General features: G+C 41.6%; 1 protein-coding gene across 3 annotated transcripts in view; it reads right to left on the reverse strand.

Moving 5' to 3' along the window:
* The window catches only part of BTC (betacellulin), a 45,472-nt gene extending 28,534 nt beyond the window's left edge, over positions 1 to 16,938 (reverse strand). Inside the window, exon 1 of one of the 3 annotated variants that reach the window (XM_060654859.3) lies at positions 16,504 to 16,938. In XM_060654859.3, coding sequence (XP_060510842.2) covers positions 16,504 to 16,567 — 64 coding nt within the window. In that variant the 5' untranslated portion in view covers positions 16,568 to 16,938. Of the gene's footprint in view, positions 1 to 16,090; positions 16,305 to 16,503 lie in introns of those variants that run through there. The other 2 variants (XM_060654858.3, XM_060654860.3) reach the window with 2 other exon arrangements.
* Between the last annotated feature and the right edge of the window lie 10,030 nt (positions 16,939 to 26,968).

A 26,968-nucleotide genomic window follows, 5' to 3' on the forward strand; every position in this document is an offset into this window, starting at 1 on the left:
TCAGTTTAAGTGTCTGACTTCAGCTCAGGTCATGATCTCACAGTTGGGGAGCTCGAGTCCTGCTTCTGGAGAGCTCGTGCCCCGCTTTGGGTGAGCCCTGCTTTAGGTAAGCCCCACTTCTCTCTCTTTCTGCCCCTCATGGAATTCGCCCTCTCTCTCTCTCTTTCTCTCTCTCTCTCTCTCTGCCCCTCACTCACTTGCACCCTCTTTTCCTCTCGAAAGAAAGAGAGAAAGAAAGAAAGAAAGAAAGAAAGAAAGAAAGAGAGAATCCAACTGTAAGTCAGAGGAGAATTTATCAATCTACAAATATAAGCAGAAACTGGAAGAATATTTCATAGTCAAATCCCTAAAATTCTATTTATATTAGAAAGGAGCAGTACAGATTAATGGGGAAAGAGTAAGTTTGGAGTCAAATGGCACTGCATTTGAATCCTGGATACACCTTCTCATCACTAGCTTTGTGATTATGATTAAGACACTGCACATTGAACTTCAGGGTCTCCATCTGTAAACTGAGGCCCATAATAAGTAACTTACATGGTAGAGATAGAGCTATGTGCTTAAAGAAAAATAAATTATGAATTATTAACCTTGGTAACGCCTGGCACAGGGTAGGTACTCCACACGGTGGCAGCTATAAAGACCTGAAGTAAAAAAGAGAATTCTAATTACTCTGGTAAAACAGTAAATTATCATTCTCATAAGTGGATGTTGACATTTTTCTACATCTATGCTGTGATTTGATCCATGTATAAAACATGGTTATGAAATAAAGTACAAAAGATACATACACATATATGTATGCATACCACATACCTCATTCCTACAGTGTAATTTTATGTATGTACTTAGCGAGGCAAAACTGTATGTTGGCCTTCCCCCCGCACTGTTCCTTTCCAGAATTTTTAATTGATGAATAGAAATATGGCATCTTCTACTTGTATGCTTCTTTGTATTCTCAGGACACTTCTGCTCCTGATTTAGCACACTGTGTATGTCTGATGGGATTACTGATTCAGTTGGTTGGTTAAGTGAATCAGTGATACAAAAACAATAGATAAAGGCAGATCCTTGGGGTGGTACTGTCTAACAACCAAGTGGATTATAAATCATATCTCTAGTTAAAAAAAATAAAATTCATACAGTCTTCGAAGTTTTAATCAACATTCAGAGTAAAAGCTATCAGGATCTGGGGGATTTTCTCATTGTATCTTCATTGTCAAGAAGAAAAACAGAATCCTGAGTATGCGTACTATACAGAGAGAATTTTCTAAGGTGAAAAAAGAAATAATGTTTAACATGCAGTCGAAAAAACTATTAGGGAATGGAATGATGTTTATCACCGTGCGCTTGTGGTTGGCTGAGACAAAAGCTGAAATAGGTGAAGTTTGACATTGGTGTTCTCTTCCAGCATTTTTTGTTAACTACCTCTTTTTCCATTGTTGTTTTGCCCTCCTATAAACCAGAATCTCTGTCCTGGCCTGAAATTCCTCCAAATAGAGGATAGCTTTTAAATATAATTTCCTTTCCAAATGTATTTGCTTTCAGTGCAGATATACAAGGAGAGAAATGGCTTAACTCAAATACTCTAAAATCAAGTGCTTCAACCTGAGTCTTCTAGAAAGCAAAGTCTGAGATACAAATGAAGGGATTATGACTTTATTTGGGAGGTACATGGTCTGGGGTCATGATAATGAAAAAAAAAAAAGGAAATGAAGCAAAGAAGAAGGCAAAGCAATGAATGCAATGTGTGTACTCATCACACTGATGCAGCTCCAAGTTGCACCACAAAAAGACACTGAAATTTGCTCAGACAACACGTTCACTCATACATAAGCTATACAAAGCATTTTTAAAGAATGCATCTTGAAGTAGATCATGGAACAAAGAATGAAGGAGAAATTTATCTGCCTCAATCACGTTCATCGCCCATTTCCTGGACAAAATTCCCTATGAGTGCTAACTCCTTCCATCTCTGGCCCTTGCTGAATGAGAGGCCAGAACTGATGTCCTGGGACATGGTGTTATCCAAGTCCAAAAACAGGGCAACCTAGGTGTGCCTGGGTGGCTCAGATAGGTAAGCATCTGACTTTTGTTTTCAGCTCAAGTCAAGATCTCATGGTTCATGAGTTTGAGTCCCTCATCGGGTTCTACACTGACAATGTGGACCCTGCTTGGGGTTCTCTATTTCCCTCTCTCTCTGCCTGTCTCTCTCTCCTTCTCAAAAATAAATAAATAAACATTAAAAAAAAACACAAATGCTTACTTTAAAAGAAAAAAGAACGGCAGTCTGCTATGGGTAGGGAGTTGAGCAGAGACAAGGGAAATAGTCGAAGACTCTTAAGAGGGGTGTAATATTTGAGTCCCAGGACAGTGAGGATTTGGGGCATCAGGACATCTCACGGAAAGACATGTTCTAAGATAAGGATGTATTTTTCCAAGATCTCTCAAATCACCTGGAAAACTGCATATGCTATAAAACTCAAGGACAGGCTTCTGGATTTTCAGAGCTAGGAAGAGAAGCAGTGATAGGACAGAAAAAAATAAGGGGGTCCTCACAAATACTTTATGTTCATTCAAAATTAAGAAATTAAAATATAAACTCTTTCCTTCTCCAATGTAAAATTTTACCCCAAATGGCAGAAACAGTATCTTGTTGTTTAAGAAAGGCTAAGGAATGATGGATAACACTTTTTTGATAAGAGTACTCCACAATCTCATATTTTAAAGCCCAGAGAGGGAAATAATTTAACAACCTGTCACACATAAACTAACTAATATATCTGAAAACTGTCAACACTACAATAATGCCTTTGCCAGTAAATCAACCTCTTTTTTTCTCACCATGACCATTATTAAATCTGTGACAATGACTAAATTGAATGGGAGCCCCATAATAACCTAGAGCTAGTTTCTTAGAAATCATCAGTTGTCAAAACTTGACTTTTTGATTCCCATTCCTTTATGATAAGACCATTCCAGACAGTCAGACATTATAATACTTTAAATGAAAAGCTCTTGGCTCACTGAATTTCCATAGTAGTCCATAGAGAGGAGGCGAAAGGAACCAACCAAAAGAACAATTTGTTATCAGGGAGGATAATCCGATTGCAAAATGAGAAGAAAATGTGGAGTTGGCCTCTGGATTTAGTGATAACACAGTCTCTGACCCATGGCGAAACAGTCATCAAACTTTAATAATGGTAAGGAAAAGAACATAGAATTTTAGAGTAGATGCTTACCCAACCTGAAAAAGCCCCAGAATTTAGGGTCTTAAAAATGCGTTAGGGAAAGCCAATCCAACTTAACATTAATAAATTATTTTCTTTACCAATAAAACTATTTGCAGAGACCAAGAGTATAAAGAAAGAAAGAAATATTAGGCCATATAGTTTAAGTGTCAGGCATATAGAAAACAGATTCTATTGGAATCCCAAAAAGAGGCAATGTGTTAAGCTGGAGAAATCATAGGGAAAAGTTTCAGAGATTGGGAACTAAACTGAATCAAAGGCAATGACATAGAAACGAGTGTAGTGTGTTTGGGAGATAATGAGTAAAGCTGTCCAGCTGGAGGGAAGAATTCCACCAAGAGTATTAAGAACAAGGGCCTTCTTGATGTGTATGGTGTGACTGTGCAATAATTCAATTGATTTCCTTGTGTGACCTAGGAAAATAAGATGCATTAAGACATGGTCACACCACATATTTCCAGACAAAGCTTTGTAGTGTCTGTTCACCACATCCTGAAAGACAGATTCCCAACAGAAGGATCTGACCAGTCTAGAAAACCACTTAAGAAGTATTTAATAGTGGTGAATGCTGATGGATAGACACCAGTAAGAAAAAGGGACGGGTTTCCTTTGTTGGGCTTCTACAAAGGCAAATGGGAAGCATAGCTTATTCTTGGGTGTAGTTTCTTCTTGCATCTAAATCACACATTCAGCCACTGTTTGTACCCTCCATTACAATTGTCAGGTATCTAAATGTGATTATAGGATTTCCACATAGATGTTTCCTATCAAAGGATGGCAATGTTAGACATGTGTCTCCTGAAAGAATCACATTTGAAACTTTTGTCAATATAATTTATCAGTTAAAGTTATGCCAGAGGTTTTGGGTTTTCTTTCTTTTCTTTCTTTTCTTTTTTTTTTGTATTCATAATCAGATCCCCACTGATAAATCATTGTCCTAATAAATGGTAAAATAGAAGGTCAAAATAGCCTGGGCATGGTATTGGTTCTAAATCCCAAAATATCCTCTTATTACATCATGTGACAAGTGCATGATACCCACATGACATCACTGATGATGTTAACCTTGATATCTCCATTCATGAGAAGATAGGTCGCTGAATACAGTTTAGGAAGGAAAAACTCAAGCTACTTTTCAAAATTCAACACCATTGGTTCACAAGGCTCCAAGTGTCCCGCCTCTTCTCTTCCCAGAGAGGTCCTCTGACAGTGTCTTGATTTAAAACCCTATCTTCCAAACTCCAAAGCATTCCCAAAGTGCAGTAACATGATGTATGTTCACAGAGACACAGGAACCCTTGCTGGTCATTTGACACACTTCCTACCTAACTCGGGAATCATTTTTACACAACTTCCATAAGTGTAAGCAGACCATAAACATGTCCAGGCATGGGAAGCCACCACATCCCAAGCAGCTGATTCCACTTTTTTCAAAGCTCCACACGGGAGAAAATTAAGGTGAGAGATGTCTTCCTGGAATTTTAGTTCATTAATCCAAGTTGTGCCCTCTGAACTGCACAGAGGAAACATTTGTTGAGACACCTTTTCAGTGGGGTGAAATCGGCTCTCATAAGCCAAACTTTTCTCTTTTCTACCCACCGTTTCAACTTCTATCCTCTCAGTCATGTGTGTGTGGGGGGGGGGGGGGTGGTGTCTTCAGTTACCACCAGTGTCTTGTCTCGGACTTTTTAAGAGCACCAGTGATTTCCTCATAGCTCACCCACCGGTGGCATCTTCTTGATCCTCAGCCTCCTCCTCCTCCACAGTATTTGATATGGTTGACCTTCCCAAATCTTCCATCTAAAATCCACCCCCATTCTTGGCTTCCTGACTTGTCCTTCCTTTTTCACTCAACTCTGCCAACCCTTTTCCTGTCTCCCACACCACAAAAATTGGTGCCACCAGCACTCTACTCTCAGTCTTTTTTTTCCCAAATGTTTTTATTGTGGTAAAACACACATAACATAAAATTCTTTATCTTAGCCATCTTTAAGTGTTCAGCCCAGTGCTACTACACATATTCATACCATTGTACAACCATAAGCACCATCCCTCTCTAGAACTTTTTTCATCTTGCAAAACTGAAATGCTTTACCTAGTAAATAATGACTCCCCATTCTCGCCTCTTCCAGCCCCTGGCAACCACCATTCTACTTTCTATCGCTATGATTTTGCCTTGGTGTTCTTTTTCACAATGCCAGACAATATCACAAAATACCCATGGACTCAGTATTTAAATAAATATTGGCTGAGAATTTATCATGTGCTAGGCACTGTGGTAGATCCTGAAATTATAATCAGCTAAATAATTACTTTATGCTTTTAGCCGTATTTTCTGACCAGGTGACTGTCCAAACTAGGTAGCCATTAGAATTTCCTATAAAGCCTCTTTTTTTTTTGTACTAAACTTTTTATTTCATAATAATGTTGGGTTTATAGACTAGTTGCAAATACAGAGCATTCCTGTACCCCTGTACTCCCCTCACCTACTTTTCTTTCTTCTAATGTCATCATTCGAGGTAGCATATTTATCAAAATGAAGAACCAACATTGGTATATTACTGTTAACTAAACTGAAGACTTCGTTCTAATGCCACCAATTTTCCATTAACGTGCTTTCTCTCTGTCAAACTTCCTAGTCTCCTGTGGTCTGTGACCGGTTCTCATTCTTTCTGTGCTTTGTTTTGCTAGTTTTATGATTTCATTGACAAAGTTGATGTGTACTGGTCAGGTATTTTGTAGAATTCCCTTCAATGTTGGGTTTGACTGGTATTTTTGTAATGATTGGACTGGGATTATGGATTTTAGGAACAACACTAAAGAGAAGTGTTCCCTCATCACATTATATGAAAGATACATGATATTTATATGACATCATTAACCCTGTTATGTTAATCCTGGCCACTTAGTTAAAGTGGCATTTGCCAGATTTTTACACTGTAAAGATACCATTTTCTTTCTCCTGTTCATACTCTATTCTTTGGGAACAAGTCACTAAAACTAGCCTACACTCAAACGGAGCAAGGAATTAATTTCTACTCCCTACTTGGGGGAGAATCTACACACATTATTTGCAATTATTCCATAAGAAATACTTGGGGTTTTTTTCTCCTGGAAAGTCTTTAAAAATTTAGTTTCATAGGAACATCTCTACCAGACTTTAGCAGGTCTAGGAAGAGGACTGATAATTTGTACCTTTTACATTTCTTGGGAGAACAATCAGATTTGGGACCCACTGCTCTAACTTGAAGTCAATTTCCACATTTCCAAATGCTCATAAGTAAGACATTTGAATATCTCAAAAGCATTTCACATCCCCACCAAAAAAACAAAAAACAAACAAACAAAACCCCCAAAAAACAAAAAGCAGCTTTATTTCACATATGGCATCATAAATTCTTTTTCTCTCTCAGGTTAGCAGTCTTGGAGACAACTTTAATTCATTCCTCTTTCCCCTTTCTTACCTACACATGACTTGTCATTATGTCTCATAAATTCTTACTTAAAAGTATTTATTGAATTTATTCTTTTCTCTCCGATGCCTGGTCCAGACTTTCTAGGCTACTTCCTAGCCTAGAACAGTAGCTTCTGCTTTATTTGCCTCTTATTAACCTCTCCTCATCTGATCCATTCTGCAAATGAAAAGCAATCTTAAAACCACTGCATTCCCTGTATTAATCCCCTATTGAAAATACTACAATAGCTACCCATTATCCATTATTATTACAGTCCCAAGAAGGAGGCCTTCTGACATGAGTTAGGCACTAAATGACATCTTTAATGTTAGAGAATGAAGCTGTCATAGAAAAGGGGGGTGGGGGAGCCAGTGAGAAGAATAAATAAACTCAAGACTTCGTTCTAACTCCACCAGTTTTCCATTAATGTCCTTTCTCTCTGTCAAGAGTTAGGCACATTAAACTCATTCACTTCTGTTTTTCTCTAAATGTTCTATGGTCAGGAGTTAACGCTCTTGAATCGGTCCTCTTGGATTAGCCTCTTTCACCAAATGCATCTGCTACTCTAAGATAGGCCTGGGGCTACCTCATGATTATAAGCCACCCTCAGCCATGGAAAGCCTAGCAGTACATGGTTAGGAAAGAGAAACCACTCAGGTCAGCCTCTAATCTGGACTTAAACAGGGACGAGGTCAGCTCTTCACCAAGCTACAGGGCATGCAGTAAAATGGAATCTGGATGTTCCCATAGTATTCAAACAAGTTCCCCGGGTAGGAGACCATGTAACATTTTAAAGTTAAAGTCTTAACGTATAACTAAATGCATGTATTTATCTAAATTACAAAATCTTCTGGCTCTAATTCCTAGAAAATCCTGCAAAAATGGCACTGCATCAAGAATTCAGGATCCTAACTAATATTCTCATCCTGGAAACCAGGTCCTTATCCAGTCAACATTTCCCTCAATACCAAACAAAATTACCTCTTTGTTCTAGACATTTGGGTCTTCTCACTCTCTGCTGCACCCACAAAGAAAAGGTAATTATTAATTTGTCCACTTTCTAATTTTTCTCCCATTGTTTCCTCCACCATCATCATGGAAAAACTAATGCAGGTCCCTATTTCCTTCATGATTTTTTTTTTCCCCAATCCCTCCAGCCCATAACAGATTCTCCTTCTCTGAGGTCATATTTAGGTTTTACTATGTAATTTGAACATTATTAGGTATTCATTTCTGATGAACATTTTTCCCATTATAATGCAAACTCTTTGTGGAAAGACAATGACATACTTAGACCATTCTCCTTAATGCTAAACACAGTATTAGACACATTTTATAATGCTATTAGACACACGTTAGCAAAAAATTTTAGATTATGTCTTCTTTATTATTACATGGTTTAGAAATAAAGAGTACTTTCCAACAGCCCCCCCCCCCCCCCAACACTATGCCATGGGCAAGAGACCCTTGCTTTTGGATAAGTTCATGTTTTGCTGGTGGTGACAGTCAATACTAAAACTTCATGAGCAAATCTCATTCTATCAGGTCAGCTTACTCAGTAAAACCAGGCAGAGCTTCCATCCAAGTGAAGAATTACCTAAAATAAGTCATTGTTCTCAAATTCAGAGACAGTGAAGATGAAATATAAAGAGTTATTGGAAGACATAAAGGGTTCTTTGTTTTTGAATATAGAAGCTAGTGTGTGTGTGTGTGTGTGTGTACACAAAGTTTACATCACGATCTTTGTGATTCACTATGAGAAGCTACTGGTCTAGGAGGACTCCTTGATGGGCACTCAGATTCATTTACTGAACAAATGTTTATTGAGCACTTACTATGTACAGGCACTGTTCTAGGCTCTGGGAATACAGATGTGAACAAATCACACAAAAATCTCTGCCATGATGGAACTTACATTCCAATGGAACTGTTTAAAGCACTATTGAAAGCATGGTTATGATGGAGCAGATTCCTGTTTTTTTCCCCTTTGCTTCCAGTGGTGAATATTACAGCAATTTCCTCTGATCAAAGCACAAACACTAATACTTCAATTGGCTTAAAAAACACAATGATTCCATTTCTCTTCTTCAGTCAATACGTATGAAATAACTTATCTACATTTTCACAAAGTTGGGAGAATATTAGTAACATACTGAACATTTAGTAGCCAATTATTCTGCTAAAATCTTTTCTTGAATTATCTCATTTTATCCTCAAAACAATCCTGTATCCCTAGATGACAGACATCATTATCACTATCATTCTATAGATGAGATGATGCAGCACAAGGAGATTAAATAACTTCCTCAATGTTACAAGACAATATTGTAGAACAACAATATTTATGCATAGCTGTTTACACTTTGTAATCTGAAAAAAATTATTTTGTCACGAGAGCACTCCCTAAAATAATTTCTAGTTATTTTTCCATTTTTATGATTTTTTAGAAACAAATTTTGACACTGTGCTATCATCCATTCTGCCAAGATGAGTTTTATTTCTTTTTAATTAAGGCAATTAGTTGTATAATTCAAATAAGTGACATAACCCCATTTTGATGAGAGTACCTAAAATATTAAAAAGATCTCCTAAATATTTCATGTTTCTTTGCTGGTGCAGGATGCCTTTTGGGTCTAGTTCAGCCTTAAGATGTTGGGATTCAGTGTCAATGCCAGGCGAGCGCTGTAAAGCTTTTCATGGCATAAAACTAGGATCAAATTTGGCAGATGAAGAAGAATCTATAGAGACATTTTTAGAAAGAAGACATGCATTTTGCTTTTGCAGGATTATTTTTTTACATTTGTTCCTTTCTAACAAAGCAGTCAAATAGAACTCTTGAGAATTTTTGTCTAGTTCCTATTTCATAACTAGTGGGAGAAGGAATTTTCTCAGTAAAGATAAGAGACAGTTACCCTATCAACTGGTAGGCCTGGATTACATGAAAGAAGTACCCCAAATCAAAATACCCACAATTTTAAAAATACACAGATTATAATTAATCATTTCTTCTGTAATCTCCTATTATCTATTATAGTAGCCCATGTTCATCCAGAATTTACTATGTTCTGGGCACATTTTAAGTGCTTTATGATCTAGCTAATTGAACCATACAATAGCCTTGGTTCTGTCACTATTGGCCTTTATTGATGAAGAAACTGAGGCCCGGGGGGTTAAAAGGTTTTCCCAAGGTTAAGGAGTTGGTAAGTCACCGCACCAGGGGGTCATGTCCAGACATCGCCCGTCCCAGAGTCTACACTCTTGACCACAACACCATACTGCCTCAGGATATGTTCTTTTTAGCCATTCTTAGCTATAGGCCTGCGATTCAATTAGGAACATTTTTCCCACCAACTCTTCACCATCAGCTAGGATGATCTGGGCCTAAAATATAAGCAGGCAGGTTTCCTGGCTGGGATAAAGAGCCAGGAATCCACGAAGCTGAGGTGTATCCAGAGCTGGGGATGCCACAAATACATGAGCAGGCGGCAAGGGAAAGCAAAGATGGTAGAAAACTGCTAGGATGAAGTTCAATGCTTCCTCTGCAATGCAATGACATATCATTGTCCCATCTCCCCTCTGTTTACCTCCTTCAGCAACAAGTATTTACTGACTACGATCCAGGCACCATTACTTGATCTTCCATAGGTCACGCTCATAGAGCCAGAATCTTAGACCAGTTACTTAATGCCTTTGTGCTTCATATCCTACTGTATAAATGGGAACGGGAACGATGTGTAGCTTGTGTGTTAGATGGATAGCATCATACGGATACAACGGGTCATTAGGTTCTAGACTAGTGCCTGGCGTGCATACCACATAACTGCCCTCTGGTTGTTTTTGGTGTAAAGATCAAATGAGATGAGGACATGAAAATGTTTCTTCAACTGTAAACGTCCCCAAAATGTAAAGGGTTATGTGGAGATTCCATCGCCAAAGGTCAAGCAGGTATCTGCTCGTGTCATCAGAAACATCTTGGGTCAGGCACCCTAGGAGACGGGACCAGTCAAGTGTCAGAAACACAGAATGGCATTTCAGTGGGAAGGTGGTCCTGAAAAAGTCAAAGGTGAATCCTCCTAAAGGGGCCTCATTCAGCTCTGATGACAGTTCTTGGCCTTCCCACTAGGCTTCCAGGAGTAGGAGGCAGAGGCAGGCTGTCCTCTCCTGCTCTGGAAAGGCCTGGACTATGTGACTCACCTCAAGACAGGGGAATGTGGGCCTGTCATTCCCGACAAATGATGGCTGTGAGATATTTACAGACAACGTTAGATCACGTAAGGATTCCTCCACACTAACAACTCAGACTGCAGTCGGCCTGCACAGCAAATCTACCTCAACTTCCATAGGCTCCACCAAACGTTTTTATTCCATTTAATACCAAGCAGAAGCCATGAATATAGCAACTCAGTTACGCCCAGTCGATGCAACGTATGTGTGTTAGGAAAAGTCATCATCAGACGAGAGCACAAATTACCTCACACCTCACAGAATTCAAAGGGCATTTTTAGGTGACCCATTGGACAACACCCTAAATCCAATGCCCTTCCTGCTTCCCCCTTTAAATGCTTTATCTATTTATCTATCTATCTATTTGAGAGCAAGAGAGAGAAGGGGATAGCAACAAAGGCAGAAAGAGGGAGAGAATCTTAAGCAACCTCCATGCTCAGCATGGAGCCGGACACAGAGCTCAGTCTCACAACCCTAGGGTCATGACTCAAGCAGAAATAGTCTGATGCTTAACCAACTGAGCCCCCGAGGCACCCCTAAACATTATTTTAATGTTTTTTTTTTTAATTTTTTTAACATTTATTTATTTTTGAGAGACACAGAGAGACAGAGCAGGAGCAGGAGAGGGACAGAGAAAGAGAGAGAGGGAGACACAGAATCTGAAGCGGGCTCCAGGCTCTGAGCCATCAGCACAGAGCCCAATGTGGGGCTTGAACTCACAAACCATGAGATCATGACCTGAGCCGAAGTCGGACGCTTAACCAACTGAGTCACCCAGACTCCCCTAATGTTCATTTGTTTTTGAGACAGAGAGAGAGGCAGACAGAGGAGCCGAAGCAGGCTCCGTGCAGGCTCCATACTGTCAGCACAGAGCCTGACGTGGGGCTCGAACTCACAAACCATGAGATCATGACCTGAGCCAAAGTCAGACTATCGAGCTACTGAGCCCCCCCCAGGTGCCCCTAAACACTTGTTTTAAAAACTCCTATTTTGACTGATGAGATCTGCCCTCGAAGCAAACATGTGAGAGACCTATAGCATTTCTGAGCCGCCCGTACAGCACATAAGAAACAGAAGTAAACTTCCTACTGGCAGAACACAAGTCCTTTTGTGAAAGCATCTCTAGCACTGCTGGAAGCAAGTCCCAAGTAAAAAAAAGACGAAGAGACAAGTCTTTCTGCATCTCTGGATTGTGCACGTGTTTTGCCAACAAGAAATGGAACAGCTTTCTTTACCGAATCTGCCGTTTTTTCAGTGACTGGGCATTGTCACCAACAGACACTTGCATTCACCCACTCAAGTAACTAATATGTTTTGAGCTCCTACTATGTGCCGGGCGCTCTTTATGCACCCTCCCCCCCAAAGTAAATAAGGCTACATGAATGAATAAATCCATGACTTTGGAAAGGGGGAAATGTTGTATTAATAACTCATCCTGTTATACTACCAACTCAGGCACATTTCAATAAAAAGCCTGAACACAAACATTTGTTTTACTTTTCATCACCATTTTGGACTCAGTGCCTCTACTCTACAGGTCAGCCAAATAACATGCTACATATTCTCAAAAAATGTAAAGAAGGAGCAAAAGTACTTCGTGGCTATTTGAGTGGACTTTGCTGACGATCAAAGTAGGTTATTGCCTAACTGATCTGAATTAAGAGGAAATCCCCCCTCTCTCTCCAACCATCTAAAAAACCCTCTGACTGCTTCAAATTTTAGCAATTAGAGAGTCATTTGAGCTACCGAGATTCCTTCTTCAAGATACTAATATGCCTGGGATACTAAAGATACTAAATAGCCTGTAATGCTAGCTGTTAGTAGCATTACAAACCATACCCATTTTAATAAGATTGCTTTCCTCTTACATATTACTTCGGAGCCCTCCTGACCCTGATACACTGGTTTATGGATACTTTGTAGATCCAGGAGTCTGTCATAACAATTTTGGAAGCGTATCAGGACCATGGCTTAGACCCAACTAACTGCATGCAGCCTGGATTCTGGCTTGTCTGGACCCTCCTGGGAAGACGCTAAGTCCTAATGGAGACGTTTACAAGCCAAGCTGGTGGTGCCGAGAGCTGATTCAAGGTACAAGCTTGGTGCCCATGCCTCTGACTATCCGCCTGACTGTCCTCTTCGTGACACTCATGCCTATGTCTTGGCATGAGCAGACTACAGTAAAAGAGCGAGAAAAAACAAGATGAGGTTCTCATGCTGCGTTCTCTGAGGACTTGAGGAACACGGGGGTGCTGGGACGAGTGGTGTCAGCAGAGACTCTGGGACAGACGTAGGTACTCTCTGTCCTCAGGGCCTTTGACTTAAGCACAGACACTGGCAGGCCAAAGCAGCAGCAGGGGCACCTCCTGTGGGCATGACAAAGCAGGCCTGCCGTGGTGGGATCTTCCAGAATTATTTGGGAATTTCCACACAACAACTGAGAATGGGGCAATAGCAAAAATCAATTAGCAACAGCTGCTTATGTGCAAAACCTGGGGTTCTGAAGAGGAAAACAAAAAACACTCCTCCCGTTCTTCTAAACCGGAAGTACGACTTAAGAGGAAAAGCCCAAAATCTTACAGCACTCGGGGCTTCAGTTACTGCATCTGTTTAATGGGAATTTTGCTTCCTGTCACCTACCTGCTCTATAACTTGGAAGGTAGGTAAATGGCATGAATGCCCGTATTCTCAAGCAGAACTGAAACCAACTTACAAACACTAATGTGTTTGAGTCTAATGAGGAGGGGAACGTATTTTTAATTTTAAAACTCAATTTTTAAAAGGTAACATTTATTTTTACCTTTTTCACTGGTTATGATTTCAGTTTTTTGTTATTTTTTTAAGTTTATTTATTTATTTATTTATTTATTTAGAGGGGAGGGGATGAGAGAGAGAGGGGTAGGGAGAGTCCCAAGCAGGCTCCATGCTGAGAGTGAGGAGCCAGAGCCACACTCGGGGCTCGATCCCACAGAACCAGGAGATCACGACCTGAGCCGAAATCAAGAGCGGGACTGATTAACCAACTGAGTCACCCAGGTGCCCCTCAGTTTTAGTTTTACACGGAAATTGGATGAGAGGAAGGAATTCAAAAACAGAATTTAAAAAGGAATAGTTTGATTGCTTTGAGATTAAAAAAAAAAAAGAATACTTTAAGCACAGTTTTTGCCTCTTTCCCAAAGAAATTTCTTTCTCAAAGAAATATGCATCCATGATTCTCTCTGTTATTACAAAGTTTGCATGAAACAAAGATCCCTTTACAAAGTGACTGGAAGTTAAATAGTGTTGTACAAAGAATTCTCTTAAACTTCCCAGTGGAAATGTTAGTTAAAGATGAGTACAATGTCATGTTGCTAAGGACCGTAGGCTCATCTAAAGCAACCCCTTCATTTTACAAATGAAAAAAACAATGTCCAGAAAGCTGTCATTTATAGACATCTCAGAGTCACAGGATGGCCCAGCTGGAACCAGATCTCATGTCTGCTCCAGGCCAGTTCTCAAGGCACTTTCCACGGTCACACACACACACACACACACACACACACACACAGAGTTCTCAAGGCACTTTCCACAGTCACACACACACACACACACACACACGTTAGTGCCTCACACAGTGCATTGCTCACATTTTGTTCAAAAAGTAAATAACATGAACATGTGATTTAAATTAGGGACGAGACTGAAAAGTTAAGCTAAGCGTGTGCGAGAGAACTAGAATCACTTTACGGGAACGCTGACGCCAACCACTTATATCCTTCGGAATTTTGCAAGCAGTGGAGCTTAGGGGATCTGGAGCCTAGATTCAGTTCCCTAAGCCGAACATTCAACAGGGCAGATGTACAACCAGGTTATCCTGAGACACAACAGCACCGGAGTAGAGTTTTGTTGTTGTTGTTGTTTCCATTTCTGCCTTGCGACAGGTTTTGAGGAAAAAATAAAGCACAATGTGATAGTACAGGGGGAAGAATGTCTATCAACCCCTCCTACCATAACCTTTCTGCTGGCACAGTGCACTCACCCAGGCCTTACTTCGCTCACCCCTGGATTTTACCTGTCAGACAATCAGGTCCTCCGGCCCACAGCTCCCCCATCTCGACCCACACCGCACCTTCTATCATTGGCCTCTCTTCCCTATTTTCAAATGTTACGCAAGCATCGAAGCACCCACTCATGCCCTTTACCACAGCTTTTTCCCCTACTCCGTCCGTCACTGGTGAGCCAGCCCTTCCTTGGTTTTATGAATTTTTCTCTTACTGTTTCCTACCGGTGGGTCTGGCATTCCCAAATTCAGCATAACATCTTGAAGGCAAGACTCATGTCTTAGGAATCTCTTGAGCCCTCTTCCCACCCCTATCTCCATATACTCTAACATCTGGCTGATGGTAACAGATTCTCAGTCAATACTCTGTTGGACAGTCCAGACAAGGTGGAGGAAGAAAACACCTGCTTCATCTGAGTGATGCCGTCCAAAGCATCAGCACCGTTTTCTGAGTCTAACTCTCTACCCCCATTGCTCTTCTTCAGACTCCACATGATGCCCCGATCACATGGTTACCGACTTCTTCCTCTGCTGGGTTTCTTAAATCAGTCAGTCCCTTCTCTCTAATCCCGGCCCTAAGTCAGATGCACTTCCAACCAAGGTCGTGACACCTAGCCACCTCTCTTACTCCAAGGACTACAGCCAAATCAAAGTGTCCATATAGATTCCACCTCTTTTCCCTCCACGTGAGAAATGGACCCCTCCAGTCCTTCCCAGGCTTGAAGGCAGGAGTGATAATCATGTAGACACTTCAGTTATAGAGACGTCCCCCATCCCCACCACCCTTCCTCACCAGCAAAGCAGCCAGTGCTCCTGAACCTAACAGCCCAAGTGTAATTTTTCTCAACGAAGAAAAGTTTTCCCTCCCCACTTTCTTCTGAAAATAGGAAATAATATATTCCAAGCAAAACACCTCTGCCTTTCTTAGATAGTGTCCTGGGCAGAATATGCCATTTCCCTATCAGCAGCAGGAGACTGAGGTCTCAGAAGTTGTCTCCTTTTCTCCTCCAGCCCCTCCCAACTGCCCTGACAAGATCTGGGTGTCAGAATCTATGCCCGGCTCTCCAGGAGCCATCCCCTTAAGTCTCTAACTCTCGCACACGCCCAGGGCGCGCACACACCTGCCAAACTGCTCACCATCTTGCTCGGTCCTCTGCTTCCCTCCAAAGGTCCTTCTCCGGCCGGTCTTTCCTGCTCCTTCTTTGCTGGACTGGCCTCCCACGCGCCTCACTCGAGGGAGGTCAAGGCGCCCCCACTGCCCCGACGGCACTTGAGCTCACGTCTGCAGCCCCAGCAGCCGGGCCCACAGGATCCTTCCACCCTCCGGAAACCCCGACAGGTGCAGCCTTAGGTGCCAAGTGCCCAAGCCTTAACCCAGTGCTAGCCGGATGGTCACGGTGCTCCGACAGGCCCCTGAGCTGCAGCCCCCAGTGCGCCCTGGGGTCCAGATGCCCGCGCGGATCAGGGTTCGCCCTCCCGGCCACTCCACCCCAGACTTTCCTCCTGGGGCTCCAGTGCCCGGCGCTCCACTTACCCAGGGCGAGGGCCAGGAGCAGTGGCAGGGAGCTGGCGCCGCCGGCCGGGGCGGCCCGGTCCATCAACCCCACGCTACGGGGCCGGGCAGCCCCTGGCCGAGTCCCCCGCCTCCTCCTGCGCCCCTTCCCGGGCCGCGGGCGCCCGAGGGCGGGCCTGCAAACTACTCTCGGGCCAGCAGGAAACGAAACTACTCCCCAGGCTGGCACCCCGGCCACAGGGCGGGCAAACACCCGGGGCGGGCGGCCGGCCGGCTCCGGGAGTGGGGCTGGGAGGAGGGAGCCTCCTATTTATCCTCGCTCTTTCTGCACACACCCCGCCAGCGAGGCGCGGGACTCGGTCGCGGTAGCCTCCACTTTGTTCCCACCCAAATTACCCCACACCCACGCTCGAGGACACATGCGGGCTGCCCTGGGGCCAGCTCACCCACTCCCCCTGCTGGGTCGCACCTGGCTCTCGGTTTCCCTCCCCCCTGGGGCGTAAGCCAGGTAGGTGGGGAGCAGAGAAGAATGCTCCCGGAGGGGTGGCCCACTTGCTGGGCCGGCAGGCAGCACTGAGGGACGCGGGCTCTAGACTTCTGGAACGCCCTGGAGCCCCACGCGCGCCCTGAATGCTAGCCTCCCTTATTTCAACCAATTGCTGGGGTCTCCGGAGGGACCAGAGCCAACATTCGCTGTGGTTAACCGCAGGCCTTTGACAATCTACAAGCCTTTCTCTCCCATGGGTCGTGTGTTGCGTGTCTGGAAGTTTGGCTCACCGAGAGCTACTCTGGAAATTTCGTTCTGTTTTCTTCTGTGCCCAGTGACTCCTTTATTCATTGTATTTTCATTCACTGTATTGGATCTATTTAAAAAACGCTTTTTGCCTGGGCTCCTCCCGCACTCGCTCCCTCATCACACCCTCTCTTTATGGAGACGTGGAATCCGATGGTTCCGCACCAATCATTTTCTGGAACAGAAAGGCATCCTTACCGCCACATCCAGTGTTACCTTATGTGATTAAGTATATTTGCCTGCAAAATAACTAAAGGGCACAGCTGTTTTCATGCTGATCTGTATTCGTCTTGCAAGATCGCTATGTAATCACGCCCCCTCAGTACAGAAGTCCTAGTTCTATAGTATCCAAAGTCCAATAAACATTCATTAGCCTATGAAATGCAGTTCCGATGGCCGTCCCCCCGCATTGTTTAAATTAAACAAATTATAATGCACGTGTCTTCCACAAGTGACATTTCATTTCAAAACCAATTCCCATGATTTCAGTGCTCCAGGCAACTGATATATCCAGAGGAATAAAAATCAGCTGTTCATTTTCAGAATCCCATTCTAGCCCCCACATGACAGCTCATAAAGCATTGATAGGACAGGCATGGGGGTTAAAGAAATCCAAGGTTGTGAGAAAGAAAGTTACCCCATCTCGAATAAAAAGGGTAGGTGCACAGGAGGCTAGAGATTTGGCCTCATCTCCCTCCCTCTCTTTTCTTTTCTGATAGTCTCTCCTTCCTCCAGGGCCCTATGTTGAAGCATCTTTCACTATTGAGGAGCTGTCCTGCTATCTCCAACAGAACATAACTATTTTATTTTCCTTTTCCATAGATACTAATAAAAAATAAAGCACACCAAAACAATAAAAAAGGCTAAATGTCTGTCGAGTATTGTAAAGTGCCTGGCCTTGGTGTATTCATCATTCGTACCATTCAAATGGTAAATTAACTTTTTCAGGCCTCTAGAGTATGAAAGAGTGTAATTTAATACACAGATCAATTAATAGCCTTCCCTAAGGGTTTTATGTAATGCTGGAAATAAAATAAGTACTCTGGAGAATATGCCTTCCAAATTTCCTGGCACTGGAGGTCCAATCTCTTCAAGGTCAACCCACTTTCCTTTTCCTTCCTTCCTTCCTTCCTTCCTACCTTTCTTCACCTCCTTCTTACCTCTCTTCCTCCTCCTTCCCTTCCTTCCCCCCCACTCTCTCTCAATTCATTCACTCGGTGGAGGAAGGTCAATCTGTGATCCAGCCATAAACTTTTTTTTTTATTTTTATTTTTTACAATATATGAAATTTATTGTCATATTGGTTTCCATACAACACCCAGTGCTCATCCCAACAGATGCCCTCCTCAATACCCATCACCCACCCTCCCCTCCCTCCCACCCCCCATCAACCCTCAGTTTGTTCTCGGTTTTTAAGAGTCTCTTATGCTTTCAGCCATAAACTTTGGAAGAGTAGAAGGTAAGAACTGACCTTTCTGTGGCCTCACTCAGGTAGCTGAGGTGTGTCTGAATGTTTCAGATTGTAAACTGAGCTTAAGATTGTAAACTAAGGATGGAAGGAGAGTCCACCAGAGTCACAAGGTAGGATTTGTATCCCCACTGTCCCCGGCCACGTGACTGCTTAGTGGTGTCTTTCCTGTGCCAGCTTTAGGCTGGTAAAACCAGCCCTCCCAAATCTGGTATGAGGCTTGAGTGGATTCCTTTGGAGGGCCTTTAAGCTAGAATCTTCTCCTACACAGATCAGCCTCCAGCTGGGACACTCCTCCCACCTCTGGATAGGACAATGTAAGCTTGTGATTATTTGTGGGCACAACATATAAGCCACAGGTGGTGGTAGAAAAGAAAATGTGGGAATGTATTCTTTCTAGGTCAGCCTGTATTCTCCCAATTATCGCTTTAAGGCATTCAGTAGTATAGGATGACTTCCTAATGGCTACTAACCTTATTTAATCCAGTAAGAGTGGGTGACTGAAAAGAAATATGAATGGTGAAAAAGTTTTAAAAAATAATATTCTGTTGTAATGATAAACATTTTGCATTGCAGCTCGTTGAAAATTAGTGGTATGATCTATGTAGAGAGCTTTTAAATATTCCATTTGAAGTCACTGAACTAGTCTCTAAGGAAAACCAGTGAAAAATCACTGCCCAAAAGTTGCATTCAAGTGATTTTGTTTTACAATCTAGTTTTTCTGGAAGGAGAGGATTATTACTTTTATTTTTTTCTTATCTATTTTATTGTACCTTCCTGTTCAGTCTTTCAAGGATCTTTTTTTTAAGCTTTTTTTAATTTTAGTACCAGTTAGGTATTAATTAATACCTAATACCAGTTAGGAGGTATTAATTAATACCTAATACCAGTTAGGTCACTAATACCAATATAGGTATTAATATACGGTGTCATATCAGTTGCAGGTGCACAATACAGTGATTCAACGCTTCTACTCATTACTCAGTGCTCATTATGACAAGGGTACGCTCTAACCCCTATTGCCTATTTCATCCATCCCCCCCCTTTCCTAGGGATGCTGTTTTTTTAAATGTATATGCCTCAATCTGTTTGACTTGCCATATTTTCAAAATGGCAGCTTAATACAAACTTAATAAAATCTAAGATATAATCTTCTCTGTGATATTATATCTATTAGTTTCAGCCCATCATTATGATCTTTGTCTTTACCCATTCGTACATACACCAAAAAGATAAATGCTGATTTTTTTTTTTAACCTGGGCTTTTGTGCTGGCCCTAGTGTAGACAAAGTAAGCTAGTGCCTAAGTGGTATGATTTTAAAGCTATAATATGGCAAAGGCCCTAGACATCCCAACCTAGTAAAACCTTCCACGGTGGCTTCATCCACTCCTATGCGGTCCCAGACACTCTGGCTAGGACAACAGAGGTGGGCTATTATGTACAATTGGTTTTTGAGTATGTTAGGTCTGTGCAAATTGGAGCTGGAGGCCTGGGTCACAAATTACTCACCTTTCTGAGCCCAGTGTCCTCATCTATAAAATGTGATGGTAACGATTTGCAATCCTTATGATTCACAATGATGTATATCTCTAAGGCAAGAATCTTGCGTACTAGAAGTTATTCAGGGCATTAGGGGTGTCATATTATTATCAAAATCTATTTGTAGGTCCGTAGAAAGTAGGAACTGGCTTCTTTCACTAGCCTTCTCTTGCTAACAGTTGTGCTGGAGGGAAGGAAACAGTACCCAGCAAAACCCTGATGGGAAAGTAATGCTGAGCCCAAAATTCCAGGGATTTGGGCACTAATTCTCCCTCTTCATCCTCCCTCAGACCTTTCTGACCTTCTTCTCCCTCCTTTTCATTCCTCCTCTTTAGAGATCAAGATGACATAGAACCCAAGGTATAATAATTTATTAAACAGTAAATTGAAAGTACTATGTTTTGAAGGTCCAAATAAATGAGCTATCTAGTTTTCCAACCAAAGAAATAAATTTTTAATCTTTTAAGTCAAAGAAATTAATGTTCAATTAGTTTTTCACAAGTAAGTAGAAGATAAATCCCCCCAGGCTTTAGAAGCTCATTCCCTCTCCTTCCTCCAACTTTTTGGGAAAGAAAAAAAGAGAGAGTAAGAAGTAGGAAGCAGCAAAACAGGAAAGGAGGGGACACTTAAGCTTGAAATAATTCTTTAAAATGATCAGTATAGTTTAGTGGCTCTTATGATTCCCACAGACAATTCAGTTATGTCCTAACCTCAAAATCCCTTGAGTTTGTTTTTCAGAGGAAACCGTGCGTGCTCTTTTAATGATAGCTTTAAATTGTTTTCACATTTCTCATAGCATAATTTTTTTTTCTGAAATGTTTCCTTAGCCCTGTAATATATACCTGCTCTCTGTCCGTTGATACAGTATTTTTAAAATGTTATAACCTATGTAAAATGTTGTCAAATGACTTCGCAGAAAATTTGGTATCGTGCCTGCAGAGTATTCTGCTATTTTGGTCTTCTGTTTGCTTGATGAATTAAAAGTTTTTAATGTCCCTCCTGATAACTACAGAAGGTCTTTAATAATTTAGTCTTCAGCCTTACCACCTAATGGTGGTCCGTCCACACCAATAGTTTTGAGATTCAAAGAACTGTAATCCAAAGAAAACAAAGCAAACATCTCTGTTTAAATTTGTTGTGTTTGGATTTTGTGCCCTGGGGAAAGAGAAGAATGGATTTGGGTGGACATAGAGCCTCTGCCCCAGCTAGCAAATGAGATGAAAGGGAATACATGGGTGAATACATTGATCTTCATTATCTACTACCAGAGAAAATAACACTCTTGCTAACCTTGGTTCTTGGCTGAAATTTTAATCAGATAATGTGTATAAAAATGCTCTGACAACTAGTTATACACAAGGGTCAAGTATCATGGTGATTTCTCATTTTAGCTTCATGCACTGAAAAAAATACGTATTGAAAATGTAAATATTTACCCTTAACAGTCATGACTAATTTAGAATGTATCCATCCTAAGCTGCATATTTTTTGATACTTTGACATCAGGATGTATCCCTGCTGCTGTCGGGCAGCAGTTACAATGAAATCGCCATGGCTTGTGAGCAGTTTCAAAGGCTTAGAAGAAAATCCTGTAGACCAAAGGGGAACACCCTTTTAAGTAATGCTACGTCACCAACATTTTTAAAGGCATAAGGGAAAATAATGTGTGAAAAGACAAAAATGCCAAAGATTCAGAGTTGAACATGGTTAGGAAAAGTAGGACTTGGAATTGAAAAAGTCTTAGGAATATATTAACCAATTTATTTCACGTATTATGTGTTCCTTGTTGTGCACATCGAATGTTGACATGTATGTATCAATACTCATGTATTAATGTGATTAATCCTGAGGTTTATGTATATATACCTCAACTAGGGCAAAATTAAAATTCTAAGTAATAAGAAAGTATACGGGGCGTCTGGGTGGCTCAGGTCATGACTCATGGTTTGTGAGTTGTGAGTTTGAATGTGAGCTCAGCATCTGTCTCTGCTGCTTCGCATTCTCTCTCTCTCTCTCTCTCTCTTTCTCAAAAATAGAGAAACATTATAAAAAAAGAAAGGATGGGTTATAATTTAAATTTTTTAATTCAAAAAACTTCTTAACGGTTATAAAATAATATGCATCTTATCAATGGGATTTTACATTAGATAAAATATGGCATTTTGAACTCAAAATTATAAACTCCTCTATCTCCTGGTCTGGGGCAGCACAGTTTCAGCAGACATGCTGGTGACTCAGCTGTGTGATTTCAGGGGCCTCCAATATAAACACTCAACTGCCCTTCTCTGGTTTGCTAAAACTCCCATTGACTAAAATTATTTTTTCCAGTGAATAAAGTTCCCACAGGGGCTTATGAAAACTTCAGAGTTATTACCTGAGAGAGATAACATGTTGAGATGTTAATACCATTTGCCATCATCTTGGTGCCAATGAGCAAATTTAGTGTAAAAGGTGAGATGTGACAAGCAGTTTCTGATTGCTACATAAGGCATCGTTAAAGACTGCTGGCTGGGATGCGAGTCTCAAAATTAGGTCAGCTTGCCGTGGCAAGGGAATAAGAGAAGGGAGAAAGATCCCAGTGAAAGCTCAGGGAAGGGAAATCCCAGGCAGTCTGCTTCCCCTCCATTTTGTTTATGGTCCACTTTGGCCTACAGTCCTCCACTAGCAGAAAGATCTGTAGAATTTCATTGGAAGTGCAAACCTAGGTGCCTCCCCACTCGACCTGAGGTAGAGCTGAACCTGGGGAGAGCAGGCCCTTTTCCTGTGCTTCCTAGTCACACAGGTGAAATCTGGTTAAGATGGGCACCATGATGGTACAACTATCTGCTACTAATTTTATAAAACCTCAATAGAGATAATATACAAAGAATCTATTTGCTGTATTTTCTCATTTAATTTTCATCATAACTCTGTGAGGTGTTACTTCCCTCATTGTAAAGATGAAAAAGTAAGGCTAAAGTAAATTAAATGACTTGCTTAGGGATGCATCCATGGGATGTGATATAACTAAGTCTCGCTCTCAGAGCCTATCATTTAGAACTCCAGACTTTACTAACATAAGATCAGGCCTCTCTGCTGGTTTTGAAGCTGTGAAGGTAAAGTCAAGTCATAGGGGACATAATACAGGTAATTACATACATGCGTTCTGGGGACGGTGCCATATATCCTGAAGATGGAATCTTCCAGGCCCTTGACAAACTTTCCTTCTTCACGTGAGCCTGGATGTGGGAGGTGTGCATTGGTGGGATGGCATCTTACTGCTGCAACCACAATAGAAGAGAATTTAACCTTTTTGGAAACTTAGACCAACTTTATAGACTGTAGCAAAAAGGTAGGACTCTGCAAAGCTGGATGAATCTGGGGTAGAGATGTTCTAAATCCGGACAGCTAAAATTCAGAGGACCTTCCAGGAATAGTCTCAATGACTACTTCTTCCTCTATTAAGATGCAAAATTGCTGAAAAACCTGTAAGAAAAATCTAGAAAGTTGATTATGTCCTCCAGCTTCTTAATTAGTTCTCAAGACAAATAAATGTACTATAAAAATTTAAATGTGGAAACAAAGGAAAGAATATTAAGTGTGAACAAACCCCTAGTCAAATGAATTGTTAGAGTGATTAGTTCATCATTTGATTAGTCCATTAGTTATTTTTCCTGGAGAAGTTACAATGAACCAAGCATAGCGAAACTAAAAGATGATATACCCATCTCTTCAGTGCCTTTTCTCTAGGTCACATCCTGATCCTGTCCTCTGACTTTTAGCAGACAGTTTTCAAGAGAAGGTGAGGAGACCAAGCACAGGATCAAGAGAGCCATTTCCCTTTGATAGAGGGCAAAGCTGGTCTAGTCTGTCTACCTCCTTTACCCTGTACCATATCCTGGTCCTGCAATATCTGAAAGTCTTCTTTCTCCAAACTAGAATATAGTACCATGAAGGAAACAGCAGCAATGATCCCTCGCTCCTCCATCTAAACACTTCACCTCTTAGCACAGCGGCTCAATTGCCAATGTCTGGAGACTCCATTGTATCTTATTCCTCCCTTGGGATGAAGTACAGAGGGGTAAAGAGAGCACCCCCTAGAGATTAATGTAAGTGGCCAGCACTCAATCCGTGAGAGTTACAATAGACTCCATGAGAAAGAGAATTTGGGAAAGTTTTTAGACAACACTGTCTTATATGTGCTAATGTTATAAGTACGAAAAGTAAGTTAAAACGTTCAAGTGAGGAGAACTGCAGTCTTGAAATCTAAATCTTTTCTTTTTTTTTTTTTTTTTTTTAATTTTTTTTTTCTTTTCTTTTTCAACTTTTTTTTTTTATTTATTTTTGGGACAGAGAGAGACAGAGCATGAACGGGGGAGGGGCAGAGAGAGAGGGAGACACAGAATCGGAAACAGGCTCCAGGCTCCGAGCCATCAGCCCAGAGCCTGACGCGGGGCTCGAACTCACGGACCGCGAGATCGTGACCTGGCTGAAGTCGGACGCTTAACCGACTGCGCCACCCAGGCGCCCCGAAATCTAAATCTTAAGGAAGGATACAACTTCAGTTCGAATCTCAGCACTGTCCCTTATCAGCTCTGTGACTCTGGGCTAGCCACTTAACTTTTCCGCACCCAAAGTTTTGCATCTCTAAATTGAAACTTACAGCAGGTTTAATGAGGGGGAGTTCCTATAAGACATGCAGCACGGTGGCTGCACACAGTAAGTACTCAGTATTAACTGAGTATCATGATGATGATACTCAAGACGGCTTCCAAGTTATCCCAAGATGTGGTGCAATTATAGCGATCATTGGTACGGGACATTAGAAAGAAGCAGATTTGTTAGAAGGTATTTATACCTCTGCGGGAATCTCAGGTCCTGAAAACAGAGCTTCTGAAGCATGGCGGAAAGTTTTAATGGTAAGGAAAGGGGGAGACAGAGGCATACAAGTAACATTATTGTGAGACTATCTTGCAAACAACTGGCCAGATAGAGAATATTTTCCTAACCCGTATAATGGCAAAATTGTTCAAAAGAATTTTTTTTTCTGCTCTCATCCCTATATTCCAGTTCATCAAACAGATACTGAATGCTTACCTTGTACCAGTCATATGTTAGGAAGTCCTGGGATTACCCAAATAAACACATCAGATACGAGGGTGGTCGGCCTGTAGCATCTTTGACCCCACTCTGGGCAAGGTGAATATTCCTGTCCACCCTAGTTATTCCATAGGTCCCCTTTACAGGTAGGGGAGAAATGGCTTTTTTCAGTTAAGGGGACATAAGTGCCACATCCCTCTGCCACAGTGACGGTGACAATGAACACTTAGCGATGCTTATCGTATACCAGCCACCATTCTAAGTATTTTTTTTTCCATCACAGTGTTGTTTATAATAAAAAATACTTGCACTGCAAAGGAAACAATCAACAAAACTAAAAGGCAACTGATGGGATGGGATTTGCAAAGGACATATCAGATAAAGGGCTAGTATCCAAAATCTATAAAAAACTCACCAAACTCCACACCCATAAAACAAATAATCCAGTGAAGAAATGGGCAGAAGACATGAATAGACACTTCTCCAAAGAAGACATCCAGATGGCCAACCGACACATGAAAAGATGCTCAACGTCACTCCTCATCAGGGAAATACAAATCAAAGCCACACTGAGATACCATCTCACGCCGGTCAGAGTGGCTAAAATGAACAAATCAGGAGACTGTAGGTGGTGGCGAAGATGTGGAGAAACGGGAACCCTCTTGCACTGTTGGTGGGAATTCTAACTTTTTTAATGCTCACTGACTATATCTTGAATGATCAACTATTGCCCTCCTCCTTTCTGATAAGGGAATGAGGACACAGAAGTTAAAGAAGTTGTCCAAAATCACAGAGCTGATTTGTGGCAGAGCTATGCTGTCATATATTCAAATTCTGAATCTTGAGCACGTTCCTCAACTCCAATGACCCAGAATAGTAAACCACTGACTATGACTTTAAGCAGCTCAAGTAGCAGTGGCGGGTAAAGTCAATCCTTCAGCCACCTGCTGGAAGTCTCATTCGGGAATCACAGCGTATCTAATGAGTTCCTCACTTGACTCCCTGAAAAAATTGTATCTCTTCAAAATACAGAGGAAGAGACGGGGGTAGGGAGCCAGGATTGCTGTTTTGTATGTAATTCTAACTCACAAGGTGAAATTGGTTGCAAAGTTAAAGGCAGGATAAAACATAGGAGAGAAATGACAATGCAACCCTAGAATGAGTCATGGCCACACGGAGAAAGGCTGGAGTCAGCTATGCAGCCTCAACTGAAAGAAGACAGGCTTTCAAAGGCATGTTGGAGACAAATAGGCATATTCAGAGGGCTTGAGGAGTTAAAAAGAGTGAATGCTTGAGAAGAATTATAAGTTCTCAAAAAAACATGACTCCAATCATGTAATTATTAACAATTCCAGTTAAGAATTCTATGAAAGCGGGAGGGGAAGTCACATGGCCAAGGGCAAATAAGGATGGGTGTCGCATGGCTCAGTTGGTAAAGCATGGTACTCTCCGTGTTGGATCAGGTCACGATCTCACTCTTCGTGGGTTGGAGCCCCAAATTGAGCTCTGCACTGACAGAGGGCAGAGCCTGCATGGTACTCTCTCTCTGCCCCTCCCCGGCTCATTCTCTCTCTCTCTCTCAAAATAAATAAATAGACTTAAAAAG

This window comes from Panthera onca, chromosome B1 (genome assembly GCF_046562875.1).
Source record: "Panthera onca isolate mPanOnc1 chromosome B1, mPanOnc1 haplotype 2, whole genome shotgun sequence".
In the NCBI taxonomy this organism is placed as follows: Eukaryota; Metazoa; Chordata; class Mammalia; order Carnivora; family Felidae; genus Panthera; species Panthera onca.